At 39.7% G+C, this 18,718-nt stretch overlaps 1 protein-coding gene across 1 annotated transcript; it reads right to left on the bottom strand.

Moving 5' to 3' along the window:
- Positions 1-5,990: 5,990 nt before the first annotated feature.
- On the bottom strand, positions 5,991-7,743 carry LOC149213051 (uncharacterized). Its single transcript, XM_089388904.1, has 3 exons — positions 7,623-7,743; positions 6,780-7,419; positions 5,991-6,171 (listed from the first exon to the last, which is right to left on the bottom strand). Exons 1-3 carry the CDS (start codon positions 7,741-7,743, stop codon positions 5,991-5,993), a joined length of 942 nt encoding a protein of 313 aa, XP_089245030.1.
- Positions 7,744-18,718: the final 10,975 nt, after the last annotated feature.

Genomic DNA, 18,718 nt, shown 5'->3' with positions numbered 1-18,718 from the left:
AAAAATAATTTGCTTTTTAGTAAATAAAAATTAAAATGATAACGTAAAATTGCAAAATTTTTATTTTTGTTTTATTTTTTTAAATATATATTTGTTAAATTTATTAAAAATAGAATGAATTAAATTCATGACCGGAGAATCCACAGTTTTAAGATTTTTGTACCAACGTTTCAAATCCCAAATGGGATCCATCATCAGGATATGAGAATGATGATGAGCAGAAGAGCAACAAAGAATTGATAAAATGATCTTGTTATCCCGACAGTTTTTGAGAAAATGTAAATCTGCTGCTCTTCTAGCTATCCTCACTCTCGATTTTTCGAGTAAAAGGATATCACTCCAAATGTCCCCTCCGTACTGGGACAAGATTATGGATTTCAGAGATCTGTGGCTTGAATCTTTTGAATTCATGACCAGAGAATCCACAGTTTTAAAACTCTGGATTCTCCGGTCATGAATTCAAAATCTTAAAACTGTGGATTCTCCGGTCATGAATTCAAAAGAATGAATTAAATTTAAAATTTTGAAATTTATTTTTAATTTAAAAATCAATAGCAAATATATTAAAAAATAAAAAAATATAAACATGAAAAATTAACTTAAATTATATTCTTTATTTTATAATTGTTTTTATATATAGTATAATGTATTTAATTTAATCAATATAATATAATTGTGTGTGTTTATTTTTCCTAAGGAAAAAATGTAATTTTATTTAATCTGAGAACAAGTAACACAATAACATTATGTATATGCTAAAAAGCATTTGCTCATGCGAGTCGACTAATGCATAAATAAAAGAAATATTGAAAATTACATTTTTTTTGGGTTAAGTGTGAAAAAATAAACATACACTACCCCTTTCTGCCTTTCTTTTTCTCAACTCTACACCAAACTCCTGGATTGGGAGTGGTGGTTACAATTGCTAATTGATTTTCATCCACCTTCAGAAGGACTTCTTTGTTTGAATCCAAGCTCTCAAATACATGGGATCTTTTAATGCCCCCCGTCTCCTTTTCAGTGGGTGTTTCCTCTTTCGATTGCACTGTAACTATAGTCTCTACTGATTCAGTACCTCTCTAGCTTTGAACCATTATTCTTGCTTGCTCAACCCCTTTTTCCATTAACGTGCCTCTAAAAATCCGTTGTTTCTCTGTCCTCTTCTTCTAAGAGATGTAGATCTGGAACTTGCCAACCCTTTGGCTTTGGGGTTGTTTCTTTTTTCCTTTTGGAGCTTTGATTAATTCCTTGTAGATTCAAACTACTAATTGCAATATGCTAAAACAATAGACTTGAATCTACTCTTCTCTTCAGCGGAAACAATTAAACGATTGTGAAATCACGAGGCATACAAGAGAAAGAATTCAATTAATTAGTCAGAAAAATGAGAAGATTACAATGCTTTGCTCAAGCCCAAGCAACCTCTGCACTATCTCTATCTGTCTCGCTACTTCCTGGACAAGCCCAGGTCAATACTTAACTAGTTTCTCACTTGCCAAAGTCCCTATTTCCTTGTGTTGTTCCTAAATGAATTAGACCCATATTAATTAGGGAAATTCCTCAATATGAATTGTGCAATCCTCATAGGCCTTCCTCTAACTGCATGCAGAACCTATACCATTAAGATGATTATACAATTGATAGTACATTGTACCTGAACTCTAATCTCAACTAGGTCTTTCTCAGATCTGACATGCATCAGTTATTTATGAGTTAATCTTCAGTTTATTGGTTGATCACGCCACACAACACCACACTCCATTGCAGGCAGCACCGCACTACTAGACCTCCCACTAGTTCCTATAACAGTTAGAACTAGTTTAACTAACTTTTTTTTTTAACTGAAACGGGTATTTTTATTTATAGAGATGGATGGCCGAAGCCAGATCAAGCATTACAATTCACTGTTTCAAACAATACAATTCTCTGCTTTTACAAGAACGCCTTGCCCATTTAGGGAATAGTTGCCATATTCGATGCTCCTGCATTTATGCTGATCATGCTCTTTTCTAGAGTACATCCTGTGTTTGCCAGTCTGTCTGCTTCTGTGTTTAATTCTCTGAGGATATGGAAGATTTGAGCTGAGGAGAAGTCCTTCAGAAGTCTGTTCACTCTTGTAAGCTGTTTGTTTAGCGCTGGATCCTTGAGCCCTTTCTTGTTTATTAGAGATTTTATCAGCAATTCTGAGTCTCCAAAGACTAAGATTTCCCTTGGGTTTCCTTTTTTGGCCAGTTGACAAGCTTTTAAAAGACTGAGAACTTCGGCCTGATTTTTGGTTTTAAGCCCAAGTCCCCAGCTGAAGTCCTCTTTTCTCCCATTCGACAAGTAAATAACCCCTCCTGCTCCTGACCTGCCTGGATTGCCTTTCGAGGCTCCGTCAAAGAAGATAGTGCATTTTCCTTGTGATTTCCACCACTTCTGGAAACTATCCAAGGTGTCTCGAATCTGCCAATTTTCCTTATGATTTGGGCGAATGATTGTTGAAGGTCTCAGCATGGGGGAGAAGCCATCCAGCCATGCCCTTTCTTCATTTCGAAGGGAGCTATCTTTGACAATGGAGTGACTCAGAGTTTCTAATAGAAGTTTCTTGGCCTGTTCTGCTGCATTATCTGCAGTCATTTATTTTTGGTTGAAGACAATTTCGTTCCGGGCAAGCCACAACTTCTAGCAAACATATTTTGGAGCTGCAATCCACACCTTATGCCAAAGAGATTTTTCAGCGATGTTGGAGGGGTATCGAGCTTTCCAAGACGAGAACATGTCTGTGATCGAACAATGTGCTGGGGGTCTCACATTCAGACCTGTCAAGAAGCTAGTCCAGGCCTTCTGTGCATACTCACAATCGATGAACATGTGGACTGAGGTTTCCAATGCATTTTTGCAGAACACACATCGATGAGGACCAGCTATGTTTCTTCTGCACAGATTATCTCCAGTCAGGATTTTGTTGTGGAACAAAGTCCAAAAGAAGAAATTGATCTTGGGGATGCTGAAGTTTTCCTAGATCTGATTCCACACTGTTTCAGGGTGCGAAGAGTCCTTTTTGCCTTGCATCTGTAAGTATCCTTGTCTGGCTATGTACACCCCTGTTTTTCCCCATCCCCATGAGTCTTCCTCGTCCTTATGCACATGTGTAAAGTCTGTAATTGCATCTGTGAGAGTATTTAACTGATTTTTTAAATGCACTGGAATGTTAGGCAATGTCCAGCACTGCCAATTGCCTTTGTTATCCCACTCTGCTATATCCTCGATTTTCCGGATTCCTTTTGAACTTAACCAAGCTCTTAAATCTATAATTTCATTAATAGCTGAAAGTGGAGGGTGACCCAGGATTCGATCTCTCCACAACAATATATTTTTGCTGTTCCCTGGAATTTTATACAAATGAGTTCTAAAGAAATTGATCCCTTTACAGCAGAGCCTCCAAGCTTGCGTTCCTCTAGGAGAGAGTGCTGGATTGAAGGAGGTGATCGACTAATTTTTGAGATACTTGAGTTTTAAGAGCTGGCTGACAAGATGCGTAGGCTCGGTTAATAGTTGCCACAAAAGTTTACAACCCAAGGCTAAAATTGCTTGCTGGGGGTCACGAATTTGGAGTCCGCCTTCGGCAATGGGACACTTCACTATTTCCCAATTAATTAGATGAAATCAGTTGATGTTTCCCTTCTCACCGTTCCACAGAAAATTCCGCATTAGACAGGAGATTTGATCTGCGATTTGTCTTGGAGCCATCAGCAGAGAGGCTTGGAATGTAGGCAAAGCTGAAAGCACAGATCGAATACGAGTGAGCTTGCTGCCTGTGGTGAGCCAAACGCCACCCCACGCTGCAATCTTTTTTTTGAACTTTGAAATCACCTCCTCCCACAAGTGATTGCGGTTGGATCCCATCGTTAAAGGGAGACCGAGATACTTTATTTTGTCCCACGATGCATAACCTTTGAACCCCAATTCGCTAGCAATCCTTTCAATTGTTTGTTGATCTGTATTCCATCCATAAACAACACTTTTCCTCTCACTGATTAATGCTCCGGAGATGCTGCAATACTTTTGGAGAATGGTCTTGAAGGAGTTAGCAATTCTCATGGAAGAACCCCCGAGCAGGAGTGAATCATCAGCAAAGAGCGCGTGATTCACTGGGGCTATGCCTTGCACAATTCTTATCCCAGGTATGGAACCAATTTGTTTCTCCCGTGTCAGCTTTCTGCTTAGTGAATCAGCCATTAGAATGTAGAGAAAGGGAGAAAGATGGCAGCCCTGCCTCAGTCCCCTGGTGGCTAAAAAGAACTCTGCTGGTCTACCATTCACCATTGGGGCGATCCAGATGTTTTCAATGCAAGCTTTGATGAGGTTTATGAATTCCTGATTGAATCCAAAGGCTGCAAGAACCCTGAACAGGAAAGAACGATTAACTCTATCAAAAGCATTACACATATCCAATTTGATAATCATACCTTGTTCTTTCCGTGTTTGACTGGAGTGGAGGGCTTCTTGGATTTGAATGACATTGTCCACGATTTGTCTGCCTTTCACAAATCCTCCTTAGGCCGGAGAGATGAGCTTTTGGAGAAGGGGCTTAATTCTATTAGCTAGTAGTTTGGCCATGATCTTGTAGGATGAATTGCAGAGTGAGATCGGCCTGTATCTATCAAAGGAGCCTGGGTTTGTTTCCTTGGGGATTAAAGCGAGGAAGGTGGAGTTTATTCCTCCACCCACTTTTGCCTTCCTCAAGATTCCTCTTATCATTCTGAAGAGATCAGATTTGATTATCTCCCAACAAATTCTATAAAAATGAACTGAGAATCCGTCAGGTCCTGGAGCTTTGTCTGGTTCCATGGACCAGACTATATTAGTTATCTCTTCTTCCGTGACTGGGCTCATCAGAGAATCATTATCTTCCACGCTGACTAGTTTTGGAATGGTTGTGAGAAACGCTACTGCATCCTCCTCATTCCCATTTCTTTCCGCACTAAGGAGGTTCTGAAAATGGTTTACAACTGCTTCTTTGATTTGAGAAAATCCTTTATACACCTGACCGCTAGTGTTGGTAATTTCTGCTATATGATTACGTGAGAGGCGAGCCCTGCACTGTCTATGGAAGTATGTGGTATTTCTATCCCCAAATTTAAGCCACAGACTTCGAGACTTTAAGCGCCAATGTTCTTCTTCATTTCTAAAAGAACAGTATGCATTCCTTTGGGCAGATTTTTCATTGGCTAAGTCTGTGGGAGAGGGATCTTTCTCCTCCATTTCGAATTGTATTCCTTCCAACTGAAGAACTTCCCCCTTCCTCTACCTAGTGGGGGTTTGTATGGATTTCTTTATCCAATCTTTAAGAGTTTTTTTTGTGTTTTTCATTTTTTGTTCCCACACAAAGCTTGGGGATCCGAATACATCTATCCTCCATGCTGTTTGGACTGTTTCAAAGAACACTTCTTTACCTGCCTAGAGAGGATTGAAACAAAATGGGAGGGGGCCTAGATCTTCTTCTTCTTTTAGGCATAAAAGGATTGGCTTATGGTCCGATGTGAGCTTTGGGAGAATCTTGGAAAAAACTATTCTGTTTTCCATCATTAAAGAGCTACTGATGAGAAATCTATCCAGCCTAGAAGAGATTTGATTTTCTCCTGTTCTATTGTTAGTCCAGGTGTATTTGCCTTTCACGGGTTTGAAGTCAACTAAGTCCCATTGCAGTATCAGATTTCCCACTGTATTGATGAAAGGATCCCTAGAGTAAATCCCTCCTCTTTTTTCTTTGGGATCTAGAATTATATTCAGATCACCACCTATGACTATATTTGTGGGGTTGATCTGCTCTATATAATCCAAGAGTGTCCTCCAGCACTCTCTCTTTTCTTCATAATGAACAGGGACGTACAAGTTAAACAGAGCAAGGGGGAGGTTGCTTGCAGTGTGGCGCAGTTCTGTGAAGATCCAATGTTGGGTCTCAGAGAATCGTTCTAATGAGAAGGAGATTTTTTACCAAAATGTGCCTATTCTCCGGCCGAGCCCCTTGCACTGACAACCTTTCCTGAATCGTATTTCCATTTCATAATGTTAGTGTTTAAAAGGGTTTCCCCTTCTATTTTGGTCTCTTGGAGCATAAGGATGTCCACGGTTTCCATCTTCAATAAGTCTTTGATAGCCTCTGCCTTATTGGGATTACCCAGTCCCCTACAGTTCCAAGAGACCAGCTGCATCATTTACCACTTGATGGGGTGGGGCCTCCTCCCTTGGGCGCCCTTGGTCTTGTATTTCTCCCGATGGTCATTTCAATGGTAGTTTGACTGCCTAGGGTTTTCTACTGTTCTGATTCTTCTTCCCTAGTTTCCTTGTTTTTTCTTCTTCCCACTTTTTTTGATGGCCTTTCAAAGGTTTCCTCATCAGATGAGCCCATGTTTTCTAGGTTCTTCTTCTTTTGTTTTATGATGTCAGCATAAGAAGGAGAAGAAGTATTGCTAGAGTTCAGATTTGGGATGTTACCTGGCTCTTGATTGTCTGCATTATTCATCTGTGGTAGATCTTCCTGCTCGGCCTCTGGAGGATCTGACGGTGGTGTAAGAGATTCGAAGGGGTTTTTGTCTCCTGCAATTCTGTTAGCTTCCCTACTTCCTCTGTTTTGATTACTTGCGTCTTCTTGCCCTGTTTTGTTCTCTGTCTCTTTTGCTTTGTTTTTGTTGTTCTGCTTGCTGCTTGCTGTTCTCTTTGCTTACTTCCACTGCTTGCCTTTTTCTTTCTCTGCTATTTCCTCATTTTTTTTTTTACAATATCTTGCAAAATGCCCATATTCATGGCAATGTCGACATTTAAAGGGCAGTTGTTCGTAATCTAGCTCTTGAATGTGCGACCCGTCTGCCACCGAAAGTTTGATGGCTTCAGGGAGCCCGACCTCCAGATCAACTTCCACATAGATGCGTGTGCAGGAGAATTGATCCTTCCTCGGGGCCTGATCAATATACCTACCTAGGGCATTGCCAATGGATTGCAGCGAGCTCTGACTCCAGCAGTGGAGAGGGAGGTGCGGGAGGCGCACCCAAACAGGAACGGTTGTGGGCACATCTTGAGCAAGGTCAAAATCTGGAGACCATTTGTTCAAATATAACCCTTGAGGGCCCATGAAATAAGGCCTGCTTCTGAAGATCAAGCTTCGGTCTTCCCCGCTGTCAAACACGAAGACGAAGAACCCTTTGCCTACGAAGTGGCTTTTTATTCCTTCCTTAACTAGTGGGATCCAGTTTCGTTTGACCCAATCATCTACTGCCTTCGGGGATGGCCATAGCCCTGTAAACTGGCCGATGAGGCCCCTTTCGGCAAGGTTTAGCGTTGTTCTACAAGCATCATCTACCGGTAGAGACACCGTAGGGATGTTGTCCAACTTTTTAACGAACTTTTGTTGCGAGACCGAGGTCGGCCGCTTATCAGCTGCAGCAACAAGGGATCAGAATGCATCTAGATCTGAAGGCGGAAGGGATTCACCTCCATTCGTCATGGTCGGGGATTGAGGGGCGGGGGTCAAAGCAGGGACCCCATACACCAACTCAGATCAACCCCCAGAGCTATCGAAACACAGGTGCAAAATCTAACACGAGAGCCAGAACCTCACCAATCCAGAATGCCCCGCACACCAAAGGCCTCTCCGGCGATGCAGAGCTCCACGCCCAGATCGGGCAGGGCAGAGCCGAGCCCAAGAGATGCAGAGCGAGCGCGAAAATTTTCAAGCGAAATTAGCTGAGAATTTTTAATCATATTTTCTTCTAGTTTAACTAACTTTAACCCAATTAGACTGAATTAATTAATTACAACTCAAAATAAACTCAACCAGGGCTCGTATAAAGTAGGAGACACTCTACATGACTCTAGTTAGACTCTCCACTTGAATTAATTAACCCAACTAAGTCAAATTAACTTAGTTAACTAATACAATTTGTCATGAGATGTGGAATTATAATTTTATTCCCAATTTAATTCAAGGACAAAATTAAATTAGGGTTTTCTTGTTGCATTTTCAACGTTCCCTCTCAACAACAAAGGGATTATCTAGTACCCCGATCCTGCCTCTATGAAACTTGAATTTGTATCTTAACAATGCCTTTGTCAAAATATATGCATCATGTTCTTATGTGGGAATGTACTCCATCAACATGATTCTCCTCTACACACAATATCGTAGATGGTGATAACGAATGTCGATATGCTTGGACCGATCATGAAAAAATGGATTCTTAGAGAGTTTGATACAACTCTGATTATCACAGTAATTCAATGTAGGATCCATCTATTCACCAAATACCCCAACAGGAATCTTCCTGATCCATATAACCTCACAAGTTGTTTGACTAGCATCCATGTACTCTGCTTCTGCCTAATTGAGTGCAACTGATCTCTGCTTCCTGTTGTACCAAGGGACTGTTGTTGACCCAATACTAAAGATTCCCCCTGATGTGCTCTTACCATCAGATGGACACCCTGCCCAATCTGCATCTGTGAAACCTTGAAGCTTCACTCCCTCTATCCGTCTATACTAAAGACCAAACTGAGTGGTGTCTCTGAGGTATCTCAACACATGTTTAGCTGCTTTCCAATAGAGTTTGGTTGGCTTAACCATTGCTTGACTAAGTTGGTTAACTGTAAAACATATGTCTGGTCATGTGTTCACCAAATACATAAGTGAACCCACAAACTGCTTATAAATAGTAGCCTCCACTACTTCACCTGAAGTAGCATCTTCCTTCCTCTAGTTCCTTGCTAGAGGAGTCTCCATGGGTTTGCTGCTCTCCATGTGGAACTTCTTCAATATCTCGTTGGCATACTTTCCCTGAGAGACAAACAGTTCCTCATCTCCTTGCCATACTTCCATACCAAGGAAATAATGCATGAGCCCCAGGTCCTTCATCTAAAATTATCTTGCAATATCCTCTTTGTAAGATTTAAACAACATCTCATCACCTGTTAGAATCAAATCATTGACATAGAATACTATAATCAACAATTTACCTTCAACCACAATATGGTAAAGGTTCACATCTTCTTCATTTTTAATGAAGCCCAACCTGGTGAAATGGCTGTCAATTATGGTGTACTAAGCATGAGGTGCTTGTTTTGGTCCATAAAGTGCTCACTTGAGTCTGCACACATGTGACTCTCTATTGAAGGTATCAAATCCTTTTGGCTACTCAATGTACACCTCTTCCTCAATGACACCGTTGAGGAATGTTGTCTTCACATGCATCTGATGTATCTTCCATCTCATCTACGCTGAAAGCACTGTAATAGATCTAATTGAAGAGTACCTTGCTACCGAAGAAAAGGTCTCCTTATAATCAATTCCCTCCACTTGAGAGAACCCTCTGGCCACAAATATAGCCTTGTGTTTCTCCACACTCCCATCTGCTGCTTGATTTACCTTGTAAAGCAATCTGGAACTCACCACTGACTTGTCTGTTGGTCTTGGGACCACATCCCAAACATTATTTCTAATAATGGAGTCATACTCCTCAACCATGGCATCAACCCATACTAGTTTCTGCATTTCCTCCTTGAATGAAGATCACTCAATATCTACACTATTGCTCATCAGAGCCATGTAGCTAGTGTACCGATTTGGTGACCTCCTCTTCTTGTGTTGTGATGTGGGTGCTCCCACATTCTCTCTAGAATCACGCATCAATATGTCAGCCTCTTTGGTGTGCATCCTTCCATCTCTAGAAGTCTCTTCATGAGTGGGTGCTTCCACTCTCTTCTCCTCTACATGTGGCTACTCCACATCATCTCGAGGTTCTTCTTTTGGAGCTAAAATATCCTCTTCACCATGCAACTGAAGCTCCCTCTCAAGGGAACATCTCTATCTCTTAATCAAACTTCACATCTATATGAACCACTGTAATCCTGTGAGATGGAAGGTACTCCCAATAGTTGTGAGGTGTATCAGTGTACCCCACAAATATGCCAAACTCAGGTATTGTTTCTAGCTTTTTCCTTGTATCCTTGGTAACATGAATATAGATTTATGAACCAAAGATCATGAAGTGTGGAAAATCTGGTTCCTTACCTGAAAAAGATTCTTATGGTGTACTCATCCTGAGACTCCAATGAGGAATTTTGTTCTGAAAATACACAACTATGTTGCATGCTTCAACCTACAAGTGCAATGGTAGGCCCTGATCATGTAACATTGCCTATGTACCTCCCACAATAATTTTGTTCTTCCTTTCATCCAACCCATTCTTCTATGGGTTATGGGGTGTTATTAACTCCCATCGAATGCCTTTTGATGCACAAAATTTCTTGAATTTATTCAACACATATTCTCCATCGTTATTGCTCCTGAGAGCTTTAACTTTCCTGCCAGTATATTTCTCCACAAGTGCTTTAAATTCACAAAATTTAGCGAATGCATGATCTTTCTTCTGCATGAAGAAAATCCAGCAATTATGAGAAAAATAATCTACAAATATTACATAATATGTGTGCTTGTTCATGGAGGCTGTCAAGAACAATCCACACACATCTGAGTGAACCCTTTCAAGGATCGCTTATGCTCGAATGTCCTTATCATGAAAGATAGCTTTAGTGTACTTCCCTAATGTACACCCTTTGCATGTGTCTTTATGCTCTAGTGTACCCTTGGGAAGTGCAGTAGAAATTTGCTGCATGATATTCAAAGCTCTATGGTGCAAGTGACCCAATATTCTATGCCACAACTTATCAATGTCTCAGCTTTGCACCTTCTCTGGTTTTGTACTTAAAGCATCATAGTCTTCTACATCCATTTTTCAGAGGCTCTTTACCTGAACCCTGATTCGCTTCACTTGTCCTGAGGCTATGTGACGAAGGAAAGCCTTTCCCTTGCTAAATATCACATCGTAGCCATGGTGCTCCAACATGGAAACTGAAATCAAATTCTTCTTCAAACTTGGAATATACATGACATCTTTTAATGTGAGAGAACCAAGCTCCCTCTGAAAGGTAACAATACCGATGCCAATCACGCTATACCTCCCATCATCTCCCATTTCGGTGTGTATCTGAAGGTCGTTTTCCTCCAAGTCACTAAATTCAACTCCTTGTTGCCGATCATATGTAATGATGCTCCACTATCTAGATACCACACAATACCCATCACCGGTGTCACATGCAAGCGATGAGGGTGAAATATAGCTCGAATTATGAAGCAAGAGCTTCACCTACCACTCCTCCTGAGGGCTTCTTGCCAACCTTCTTGTGTGGACACTTTGTGGCATAGTGTCCCAACTCGTGATAGTGAAAACATTTAATATTTGACATGTCCTTCTTCTTGCCACCCTGACTAGAATCTGATTTGGAATGGGATGAATTCCCTTTCCAGCTAAGGCACAATTCTCCTCATCATCATGCTTGGATTAGGATCCATCTATGTTGTTCTGCCGAATCTCTTCTTGCACCAAGTTGGACCACAAATGCTCCCACTCTGGTAGCTTCTCCCTCCCATTAACTAAGTCCTCATAGCTATTCCAACTCTTGGGAAGATCTAGAAGTGCTACTCTAACTAGATCATTTTCAACAACTGTAACACCGACACTTCCAAGCTCATCTTGACACTGGGTATTGTGTCTCCCTTGTCCATCTTGATTTTTCTAAGCTTTTCCTTCAATGCTAGCTTCTTGTGGTCACTGCTGTTTTGAAACAGGTATGTCAAGGCCTTTGACATCAAATATGGAGTCTCCTTACCATGGAGGTTCAAGACAATATGATCTTGAACTCCTTTTAGGATAATCCTTCTCACCTTTGTAAAACATTTTCTCCATTCTTCTAGATCTTGAGCATCAATTGGATTACGAATATATTTGTCTATGAATTCCTTCCAACTTTTATCCTCCAACGTTGCCTCCATCTTGTCCTTCCAAGCAATATAGTTTGAACCACCCTTAAGGGCATATTCGAGTTTCAATTCGTAGAACAAAATCCTACTAGCTTTGAAGTATGATACTACAAATTCTATTTCACCTGCAAAATACAAACACATATTCTCCTCTTCTCTAGTGATTTCAACTCGGATACCATGTAGAAATTCCTTGTAGATTCAAATTTCTAACTGTAATATGCTAAAAAAATAGACTTGAATCTACTCTACTCATCAGCGGAAACAATTAAATGATCGTGAAATCACGAAGCATACAAGAGAATGAATTCAATCAACTCATAACAAAATGATTTCCCAGGGAAAGCCACAACTAAAAAACCATGCTATCTGTATATTGCATTAGTAAAAAAATATGAGAAGATTACAATTCTTTTCTCAAGCCTGAGCAACCTCTGCACTATCTCTCTCTGTCTTGCTACTTCCTAGACAAGCCCAAGGACAATACTTAACTAATTTCTCGTTTTTCGAAGTCCCTTTTTCCTTGTGTTGTTCCTCAAGGAATTAGCCCCATATTAATTAGGGAAATTCCTCAATATGAATTATGCAATCCTCATATGCCTTCCTATGACTTCATGCACCACTTGTATAGTTCATATGATTATACAAATAATAGTACATTGTCCCCAAACTCCAATCTCAACTGGGTATTTCTTAGATCTAACATGCATAAGTTATTTATGAGTTAATCTTCAGTTTACTAGTTGATCACTTCAGGCTACACCACACTCCACTGCAGGCAACACCGCACTACTAGACTTCCCAATAGTTCCTCCAATAGTTGGAACTAGTTTAGCAGACTTTAACTCAATTAGACTAAATTAATTAATTGCAACTCAAAATAAACTCAACCAGGGCTCCTATAAAGTAGGAGACACTCTACATGACTCTAGTTAGGCCCTCAACTTGAATTAACTGAGCCAACTAAGTCAAATTAACTTAGTTAACTAATACAAGTGGTCATGATATATGGATTTACAATTTTATTCCCAATTTAATTCAAGGACAAAATTAAATTAGGATTTTCTTGTTTCATTTTCAACATTGCTTTGTGGACACGTGTTTTGCAAAAGTCTTGTTTGAAAACAAATGTTGAAAAAATATAGCAAGAAAGGCTTAATTTGACTTTAGTCTTAGTCAAGTTGAGTAAATCAAATTTCCACATCAACACGACAACTTGGAGGCAGTTAACTAGTGTGACATGGATCTTGTCACTTAGTTAGATCAGTAAATTCGAGTTAGAAGGCTTGGAGTTAAGTTATGCATGTGTGATTGCTAAATTTGAGGAATCTAGTTCAATTATTTTCAGTTAATTGACCTCAAACTATTGATAGAGTTAGTTGAAGGTCCATTGTGTAGTGGGACAACAATCTAACTCAGAGATCTGTCAGTTAACTAATCAGTCATCCCAAAATAGCTAGTTCATGCAGAGAATTCGAGTTCCTTAGATGAAGTGGAGATGACAAGGCAGTGTAACATCAATTGTAGACTATTCTTGAGTGTACAAGCATTGCATGCAATAAGTGATCAATCCTTCGGAATTGCACAATCAATATGGAGAAAATTACTAAAGCATAGGGGCCAATTTTCTTAGGATTTGCACAATGAAATAGGGGGCTTGGTGAGCAAATAATTGGCTAAGTGTTGGCCAAATATTGTTCATTAAGCAGGAGAACAATTATTCTTTTGCAGGTTCAACTCAAAGTTAGAGTTAGCAATTGTAATAGTTTCTCAATTCATTGATTAATGCAAAGAGGCTTTGAGGGGTTTTTCCCAATTGGGTTCCCATATAAATCACTATGTATTTTTGGTTTATATTATTGCATGTCTATGCATGTTGTTCTAAATTGTGAATTTTATTCCGCAAACTAGTACAGTAGAATTGTGTCTCGTGATTTTCAGTTGGAATTATTGAGCATTTGCAATTTATATCAAATTTCTACATGGTATCATAGACTTGAATTTGTAGAAATTTTGAATAATTTAACACATATTCAATAGAGATTATCATGTACTATTGCAGAATACATACACAATACATAAGCTCCTCTACTTTGATCATCAATATAGCAGCATCAATAACAATAAAACATCAAGAGCATTCACACATTAACACAATATGTAACCCGGGGAAAGCATCTCGCTAAAAACCCCAACTATCTGTATATTAATGATTGAGACCATGTAACATTACAAAGTACAATGCTTATCACAAGAAATCCAGTACCAGCTCCACCTGTTACACACAATACAGCTCAGATCTGATCTCCAAATCTATTCCACTGCTTGCCTGCCTCCACTGCTCAATACCTGCTCAAGAACTGATGAGAATAGCTTCCCAAACTCGTATTTCACCTCAAAATAATCACTCACACTTTGTTGGACGTGAGCAAAGGCTACAATACTGGGCAAATACGTGAGCAAACTCATTGGCATACTCAATCCCTTGATTGTGCAAGATCTGGTGCACAACTATAGTCACAACTGATAGCAATCTGATTCTCTACCACCTGTCCCTGTTGAACTGAACATGCACTGACATGCAACTGAGTTAACTGATGTATTCATTAGTTGCATCATGAGTTAATAATTATTTTAACAACTCATCATTAGTCTATTTGCAGTTAGACTAATTACAACTAGTTTAACCAAGTCAAACTGAACACAACTCCATCAACTCCACAATCAACTCCACCAAACTCAACTGATTGAGTTCTAACTGAAGTCATGCATGAAAAAACTCAACTGACTCATAAGAAAAGCGTATTTCCTTCTGACAGCTGCATGTGCCACCTCTGTAGCTCAAACTGAAGTGCTCCAAGAGAATAAGATCAAGTTTATAGTCCAAATATTATTATGAGACAATAATATTTGACTTTTCTATTTTTGACAGCCAGTCTAAAAATAGACTTTGATCACTCACACTGTGATCACTCACACTTTGATAAAAAATAGAAGTCCATCTATTTTTCCCAACTTGACCAATCATCCATAAACAACAACCTGCAATCCATAGACATGATCCATATGTCTAAAAATAGACATAGTCTAAAAATAGACTTGCGCCAAAAATAGCCTGCAGGCCCACTTAGTGAAGGCGACTCTTTTCACTAAGCTCCATCATCTTGTTGCAATCTCAACAGAATTCACATCAGAACCAACATTTCAAAATTTTCTTTCAAGAATTTCAAATCTGTAGACTTATTACAACAATTTTTCTTCAGGATTGGGAGGATGTCTTTCAACAGGCTGAGATTGGAGTATGCCTTGGAGGGTAGATCAAATTTCATATCATGGAAGGATGAAATGGAAGCAATGCTCAATGACAATGGCGTGTTAGAATATATTAAAACTAATTTTGCAAAACCCCAACCGTCGGATGCACAACAATTAACCCAATGGAAGAAGGATGTTGCAAATACTAGGAGAATCCTTCTGGAAGGTGTGAGGCACCATGTGGTCTCAAATCTCCAATGCAAAGAGACACCATTTTCTATGTGGAAGACACTGACTGAGTTATTGAAAAATAGCAGTAACCATAGAAAATTGGCCCTGAAAGACAAACTTTGAAATATTAGAATGCAGAAGAATGATACAATTATGGTATATCTTTCCAGATTTACACAAGTTCGGGATGAGCTTGGACGGGTTGGGGTGAATGTTGTAGAAGATGACCTGGTGAGCCTAGCTCTTCCAAGCCTTCCAAAATCCTGGCACAACTACCAGGACTTTGTGAATGGAAGGGAAAAATTACCAAATTGGGAAAGGTTGTGGCTCGATATGGTTCATGAAGAGTTTAGGAGAAATACTAGAGATGGAACTTCATCTAGAGAACATGATGGAGAAAATCTTGCCTTGGTTGGAAAAGGGAAGAAGGCAAAGGGAAAGAAGAACCAGAGCAATCATGAATCCAACCAAAATAATGGAAAGAAGAAAGACTTGAGCGAGGTCAAGTACTTCCACTGCGATGAGTTTAGGAACTATGCAATATAATGTCTCCACAAGAAGTCTACCAAGAAGCTTGTAGGTGTAGCAACATGTGAAACACTGGTTTCACAATTCAAATTAGACTTCACCCTAATAGCAGGCATGGCCAACACTATTATGGGGAGTGTGTGGTACCTTGATTCTAGTGCCTCATTCCATATGAAAGGGTGCAAGGAGTTTTTTAGTAGCCTGAAGGACAAGGATCTCCAGATCCATATTGAAATGAGGGGTGATGGGAGGTACAATGCTACCTGAATCGATATTATCACCTTTGAGAGGGACAAAGCCTCTCCTCTTCACCTCAAAGTTGTTATGTTTGTACCCAGGTTGAAAAAGAACTTGATCTCTGTAGCAATATTGGTGGATCGTGGGTATGATGTTATTTTTAGTAACGAGAAATCCTTTTTGATACACATAGCTACTGGTCAAGTGAAACAGATCGGGGTTCGAGTGAATAACCTATACAAAATTGAGGTGGGAGATTGCGCTGCATTGAGTAGAAATGGTGATAAAGTGAAAAGTAGAGATGTTGGATAACTCTGACACAGGAGATTGGGTCATCTACACCATGGTTCCTTGAATATCATGCAAAAAATTACCACTGAGCTACCTAAAGGCTCCCTTTACCAGTAGGATGTATGTAAGGGCTGCACATTGGGGAAATATGTCAAATCCACTTTCCATGACCAAGAGAGCAGAGTAGTTGCAATCTTGGAGTGAGTCCACTCTGATGTTTGTGGACCCTTTTCTATAACCTCCAAAGAAAAACATAAGTACCATGTTATTTTTATTGATGATTTCTCTAGGAAATTCCATATCTTCTTCATGTGGAAGAAGGATGAATTTTTCTCCAAATTTGTTGAGTTCAAGGCATTAGTTGAGAAGGAGACTGGGAAGAAGGTGAAGGCTCTTAGGAGTGATAATGGAGGTGAATTATTTTCACAATCCTTAAAAAAATTTTGTGTAAAAGGAGGCATTCGAAGAGAGTTTACATCACCCCACAACACACAACAGAATGGGGTAGCTAAGAGGAATAAAATAAGCATAGTGGGAGAAACAAGGGCCACATTGCATGATAAGGGTCTGCCCTTTATATCTATGGATGGAAGCATGAAACATCACAGTCTACTTGTAGAACCGAAGTCCACAAAGAATACTTAGCATAATCACATTGGAGGAAGCTTTCTTTGGGAGAAAGTCTGATGTGTCTCATTTCATAATTTTTGGAGCTTCATTTTATTATCATGTCTCCAAGGATCCAATGAAGAAACTTGAGCCTACAACAAAGTTGGGAGTTTTTGTAGGATACGCTGAAACTCCACACAATTACTAGGTTTATTTGCCCTCACTAAGGATGATAGTTGTAAGGAGAGATGTCAAGTTCGCTGAGGACAAGGTTTTGAGATGCTCTTTGGAATGAGAGATTAGTATCCCACCAGAGCAGGAGCTTCTAGATCCAAAGGAGGATCCTCATGATGAGGTTTAGGACATTGTGTAGGAGCCACATGTAGAGGAGTAGACAGGAGACTGAGTGGAGGCACCCACTCAACCAGAATCTTCAAAAGATGGGAGAAAGAGAACTAGAGAAACTGATAGATTGTTGCAAGATGCACGGGAAAATGTGGGAGCCCCCACATCACAACACATGTAGAGGAGGTCACCTAATAGTTACACTATTTAAATGACTCTCATGATAGAGCTCATTGAGACAAGGTCTTCCTCATTTTAGGAAGAAATTTATCAACCTATTTGGGTTTATGCCATTGTGGAAGAATATAAATCCATAATGAAGAATAGTATATGGGAGGTGGTGCCGAGGCCAGAAGGGAAATCAATGGTTGGTTCGTAATTGGCAGGAGTATCAAGAAGTACAAGGCCAAAAGGGAAATAAATGATTGGTTCGTAATTGGCAGGAGTATCGAGAAGTACAAGGCTAAATTTATGGCCAAATTATTTTCTCAAATAGAGGGAGTGGACTATGAGGAAAATTTTGCACCAGTTGCAAGATATTCCTCAATCAGATCCATTCTAGCATTGGCTACTTAGACCGGACATAAAATCCACCAAATGGATGTGAAGACCACTTTTCTCAATGGTGTTGTTGAGAAGGAAATTTACATAAAGCAACCAAAAGGATTTGAGACATATTATCGAGAGTCGCATGTGTGCATACTCAAGAGAGCATTGTATGGTCTCACATAGGTGCCCTGAGCATGGTACACTTAGATCAACATTTATCTCAAAGGATTGGGCTCCACCAAAAGTGAAGCAGATGCAGACCTCTATCACATTGTGGTAGATAGTAAGTTTCTTATTCTTGTTTTATATCTTGATGATTTAATGTTGACAAGTGATGATAAATTGATATGTTCTTGCAAAGAGGATCTTGCAAGGGAATTTGAGATGAAAGACACGGGACTCATGCATTACTTCCTTTGGCTGGAAGTATGGCAAGGTGATGGTGAATTATTTGTATCTATACTTCAGACATTTCACATGGAGAATTGTAAGCCCACGGGCACACCTCTAGCTATAAACAGGAGGAAGAATTATGCTTCTTAAGGTGAGGAAATTGATGCTACCATTTACAGGAAGCTTGTGGGTTCATTGACGTATCTTGTGAACACCCGACCTGACATGTGATATGTAGTCAACCAACTTAGCCAAGCTATGTTGAGGCATACCAAATTATATTGGAAGGAAACAAAGCATGTGTTATGGTACCTCAGAGGCACTACCTAGTATGGATTATGGTAGAAATAGATAGAGGGAGTGAAGATGTAAGGCTTCACTAATGCATATTAGGCAAGGAGTCCATATGACAAGAAAATTACATTA

Source organism: Pinus tabuliformis, chromosome 1_1, assembly GCF_031772625.1.
Source record: "Pinus tabuliformis cultivar Carrire ecotype Pingquan chromosome 1_1, CPIR1, whole genome shotgun sequence".
Classification (NCBI taxonomy): domain Eukaryota; kingdom Viridiplantae; phylum Streptophyta; class Pinopsida; order Pinales; family Pinaceae; genus Pinus; species Pinus tabuliformis.
This window is presented reverse-complemented; position numbering and strand designations above follow the sequence as displayed.